This window comes from Nansenia antarctica (genome assembly GCF_963989245.1).
Source record: "Nansenia antarctica genome assembly, chromosome: 17".
NCBI classification, from domain to species: domain Eukaryota; kingdom Metazoa; phylum Chordata; class Actinopteri; order Argentiniformes; family Microstomatidae; genus Nansenia; species Nansenia antarctica.
In genome coordinates this window covers 2,491,391-2,496,390 of record NC_137687.1, presented here as the reverse complement: position 1 = coordinate 2,496,390, position 5,000 = coordinate 2,491,391, and the positions used below count along the sequence as shown (strand labels likewise).

Sequence of the window (5,000 nt, the reverse complement as noted above, 5' to 3'; positions counted from 1 at the left end):
GTGGTACACACACACACACACACACACTGTGGTACACACACACACACACACACACACACTGTGGTACACACACACACACACACACACACACACACACACACACACACACACACACTGTGGTGAGGAGAGACACAGTCTAAAAAACGATTGAACTGTCATTCTACCGCTGTAGTACACTGGTACTATGGTGCAGGGAATTTCTGGTTTGGACCCGGAAATTGCTAAATGTCACGTTAGACTTAACAACCGAATGGGCTGTTAGATAGATACGTCGGGTCGTCGTCATGACGATGACAGAGCATGTGTGTTGGGTTGTCATGGTTACAGAGGGGGACCGCTGCAACGGCTTCCTGTGTTCCAACGGCACCTGCCTGCCCTCCAGCGCTCACTGCAACGGCGTGGAGGACTGCCTAGGGGGCGCTGATGAGCAGCACTGCGGTGAGTCCACAGACAGGGTATCCGCGGTGTCTTGAAAAGTATTAAAAGTTGATAAATCAATTTTGGGAAAACCAAGACCCTTAATAAGTATTAAAAAGTCTTATCACGATTTTATGAGGTCTTGAATTTTGTTGGTATTTTTTTGAATTAGACTCTGTCCAAAGAGTTTGAGTCCTAAAAACCCAACCCCCCTCCCCCCCTTCCAGACCCTCTGTGCACGCGCTACATGGAGTTTGTGTGCAGGAACAGGGCTCAGTGTCTGTTCCAGTCCCTGGTGTGTGACGGGACGCGCCACTGTGAGGACGGATCTGACGAGGACGCTGAGTACGCTGGCTGTGGTGGGTCACACACACACACACACACACACACACACACAACGCTGAGTACGCTGGCTGTGGTGGGTCACTCACACACACACACACACACACACACACACACACACACACCCCCCCCCCCCCCCTCTCATGTCTCTGTCCCCCCCCAGCCAGCCCGTCGGAGGCAGGGAAGGTGTGTGGGGAGGACAGCATGTTCCAGTGTGCCAACGGCGTGTGTGTGAGCCTGAGGTGGAAGTGTGACGTCATGAACGACTGCGGAGACAACTCTGACGAGGCCAACTGTGGTGAGACACACACACACACACACACACACACACACAGAGAGAGAGAGAGAGAGAGAGAGAGAGACACACACACACACGCACACAGAGAGAGACACACACACACACACACACACACACACACACACACACGCCTGCATGCTCAAAAATACTGTCCATGCCTAGGAAAATAATAATGTGTGTGTGTGTGTGTGTGTGTCTCTCTCTGTGTGCGTGTGTGTGTGTGTCTCTCTCTCTCTCTCTTTCTCTCTGTGTGTGTCTCTCTGTGTGCACGTGTGTGTGTGTGTGTGTGTGTGTGTGTCTCTCTCTCTCTCTCTCTCTCTCTCTGTGTTTGTCTCTCTGTGTGCGTGTGTGTGTGTCTCTCTCTGTGTGTGTGTGTCCCTCTCTCTCTCTGTGTGTGTCTCTCTGTGTGCGCGTGTGTGTGTGTGTGTGTGTGTGTGTGTCTCTCTCTCTCTCTGTGTGTGTCTCTCTGTGTGCGTGTGTGTGTCCCTCTCTCTCTGTGTGTCTCTCTGTGTGCGCGTGTGTGTGTGTGTGTGTGTGTGTCAGCCGCCCCCACGGTGAGCTCAGGCTGCTCCAGGTACTTCCAGTATGAGTGTGGCAACGGCCGCTGTGTTCCTACCTGGTGGAAGTGTGACGGAGAGAACGACTGTGGAGACTGGTCTGACGAGGCCCACTGCTCAGGTACCCCCTCTCTCCCTCCCTCCCTCCCTCTCTCTCTCTCTCTGTCTGTCTGTCTGTCTCTCTCTCTCTCTCTCTCCCTCTCCCTCCCTCCCTCTCTCTGTCTGTCTGTCTGTCTCTCTATCTCTCTCTCTATCTCTCTCTCTCTGGTCTGACGAGGCGCACTGCTCAGGTACCCCCTCCCTCCCTCCCTGTGTCTCTCTCTCTCTCTCTTTCTCTCTATCTACCTCCCTCCCTCTCCGTCTCTGGTCTGATGAGGCTCACTGTACAGGTACCTCTATCTACCTCTCTCCCTATCTACCTCCCTCTCTCCCTATCTACCTCCCTCCCTCTCTCCCTCCTTCCTTCCCTCCCTCTCTCCCTATCCACCTACGTACCTGTCTCTGTCTCTGGTCTGATGAAGCTCATTGTACATGTCATTAGATTTTTGTCCTAATCACTACTGTCATTTAGACAAATCTCCAGTAGAGAGGTTCTAAATCCTCTCTATCTCTCTCTCTCCCACCTCCACCCTCCCTCCTCCCCTCCCTTCCCTCCGTCTCTCCTAGGAGGAGGGACCCCCCAGACCCCTGAGCCTGGCTCCCCCTCCTCCTGTGCCCCCAACCGGTTCCACTGTGGCTCGGGGGCGTGCATCGTCAACACCTGGGTCTGCGACGGCTACGCCGACTGTCCTGACCGCAGCGACGAGCTGGGCTGTCCCACAGGTGCAGGAACACCACCTACCCCCAATACGCTCTCTCTCTCTGTGTGTGTGTGTGTGTGTGTATGTGTGTGAGAGAGAGAGAGAGAGAGAGAGAGAGAGAGAGAGAGAGAGAGAGACGAGCTAGGCTGTCCCACAGGTGCAGGAACACACCCCCCCAATACGTTCTCTCTCTGTGTGTGTTTGTATGTGGTGGTCTAGTGGATAGTGAGTTGGACTTGTGATCGGAAGGTTATGAGTTCAAATCCCGCCTGAAACCACACCACTACTAGTGTGCCCTTGAGTAAGACACTTAGCCCTCAGTTACTCCAGGGGGAATGTCCCTGTAATTCGTAATTGTAACTTGCTTTGGATTAAAAGCGTCTGCTAAATGGCAAAATTATTATTATTAAAAGTATTATTATTTATGTGTGAGAGAGAGAGAAAGAAAAGGAAAGAACAGGAAAGAACAAGAGAAAGAGGAGAGAACAAGAGAATGAAAGCCACCTAGCTAAAGACCTAGTCCACCTAGCTTTGGCCCTCTCCCTAGCTGTTTACAGGTAACAAACAGATAGATAAATATTGTTGTCGTATATCTTTTGTTGCCATGGCAGCCTCCAACAGCTCAGTGACCCAGACCCCGGTGCCCACCAAGGCCCCCGCCCCCCCCCTGCCCGGCCACTGCAGTAAGGGCCAGTTCCTGTGCCAGCGGCCGCCCCACTGCATCCCTGAATGGCAACGCTGCGACGGGACCCCCCACTGCCAGGACCGCTCTGACGAGGAACACTGTCGTACGTGGGATTGATTGACTGATTGATTGGTTGATTGAATGAATGATTGAATGATTGATTGATAGATTTTTTGATTGAATGATTGATTGATTGGTTGGTTGATTGGTTGATTGGTTGATTGGTTGATTGGTTGATTGGTTGATTGATTGGTTGATTGGTTGATTGGTTGATTGGTTGATTGGTTGATTGATTGATTGATTGATTGATTGATTGAATGATTGATTGAATGATTGATTGAATGATTGATTGAATGATTGATTGAATGATTGGTTGATTGGTTGATTGAATGATTGATTGATTGAATGGTTGGTTGAATGATTGAATGATTGATTGAATGATTGATTGATTGATTGATTGAATGATTGATTGATTGATTGAATGATTGATTGATTGAATGATTGATTGATTGAATGATTGAATGATTGATTGATTGAATGATTGATTGATTGATTGATTGAATGATTGAATGATTGGATGATTGATTGAATGATTGATTGAATGATTGATTGATTGACTGATTGATTGATTGGTTGAATGATTTAATGATTGATTGAATGATTGATTGATTTATTGCTTTATTGAATGAATGATTGATTGATTGGGTGCTTTTATGTCAAACTGATGTAGCCTACATGTTAGAGCTTCCATGCTAACCAACATCCCAACATTCCGAAAGTTGGCAGTTGGGTTTAGAATGTTCCAGAATCCTTGTTTTGCTTGTTTAACACCCTTCCCCTTTCTCTCTCTCTCCCTCCATCTCTCTATCTCTATCTCTCCATCTCCATCTCTCTCTCTCTCCCTCCCCCCTCCCTCTCTCTCCATCTCTCTCCCTCCCTCCCTCCCTCCCTCTCTCCAGCCACGAGGAGTCCTCTGTCCTGCGGTGTGAACGGTACGCGCTGTGCGGATGAGGAGGCGTGTGTGCTGGACAGCGAGAGGTGCGATGGCTTCATGGACTGTTCTGACCACAGCGACGAGGACAACTGCACCGGTGAGTCATGCTACATGCTACATGCTACATGCTACATGCTACTGCTGCTGCTACACAGGCCTGGTCCATGCTACTGCTACTGCTACATGCTACTGCTACTGCTACATGCTACTGCTACACAGGCCTGGTCCATGCTACTGCTACTGCTACTGCTACATGCTACTGCTACATGCTACTGCTACTGCTACACAGGCCTGGTCCATGCTACTGCTACATGCTACTGCTACTGCTACATGCTACTGCTACACAGGCCTGGTCCATGCTACTGCTACATGCTACTGCTACTGCTACATGCTACTGCTACACAGGCCTGGTCCATGCTACTGCTACTGCTACATGCTACTGCTACATGCTACTGCTACTGCTACACAGGCCTGGTCCATGCTACTGCTACTGCTACTGCTACATGCTACTGCTACATGCTACTGCTACTGCTACACAGGCCTGGTCCATGCTACTGCTACATGCTACTGCTACTGCTACATGCTACTGCTACACAGGCCTGGTCCATGCTACTGCTACATGCTACTGCTACACAGGCCTGGTCCATGCTACTGCTACTGCTACATGCTACTGCTACTGCTACATGCTACTGCTACACAGGCCTGCTCCATGCTACTGCAGAATGAGGATAATACAATGAGCCCGTCCTCTGATTTCTGCCTCCCCCTGCAATGACTTACTTACTTTCATTATTTCTAGAATGATCTCTACCTCCACTACAACTTGTACTTCTACCAGTGTGTCCATGGTGCTGTGTGTCTGACTGGTTCCTCTCCTCTCCTCTATCCTCCTCTCCCCTCCTCTCCT

The 5,000-nt window shown here is 49.9% G+C and overlaps 1 protein-coding gene across 1 annotated transcript in view; it reads left to right on the top strand.

Annotated features, from left to right (window-relative positions):
• Window positions 1-5,000, top strand: part of sorl1 (sortilin-related receptor, L(DLR class) A repeats containing) — a gene marked incomplete at its 3' end in the record, with an annotated part of 43,844 nt that overhangs the window by 24,133 nt on the left and 14,711 nt on the right. The window contains exons 21-27 of the mRNA XM_080547560.1: window positions 328-438; window positions 645-776; window positions 923-1,057; window positions 1,601-1,735; window positions 2,281-2,436; window positions 3,026-3,202; window positions 4,059-4,190. Coding sequence (XP_080403686.1) covers window positions 328-438; window positions 645-776; window positions 923-1,057; window positions 1,601-1,735; window positions 2,281-2,436; window positions 3,026-3,202; window positions 4,059-4,190 — 978 coding nt within the window. The remainder of the gene's footprint in view (window positions 1-327; window positions 439-644; window positions 777-922; window positions 1,058-1,600; window positions 1,736-2,280; window positions 2,437-3,025; window positions 3,203-4,058; window positions 4,191-5,000) is intronic.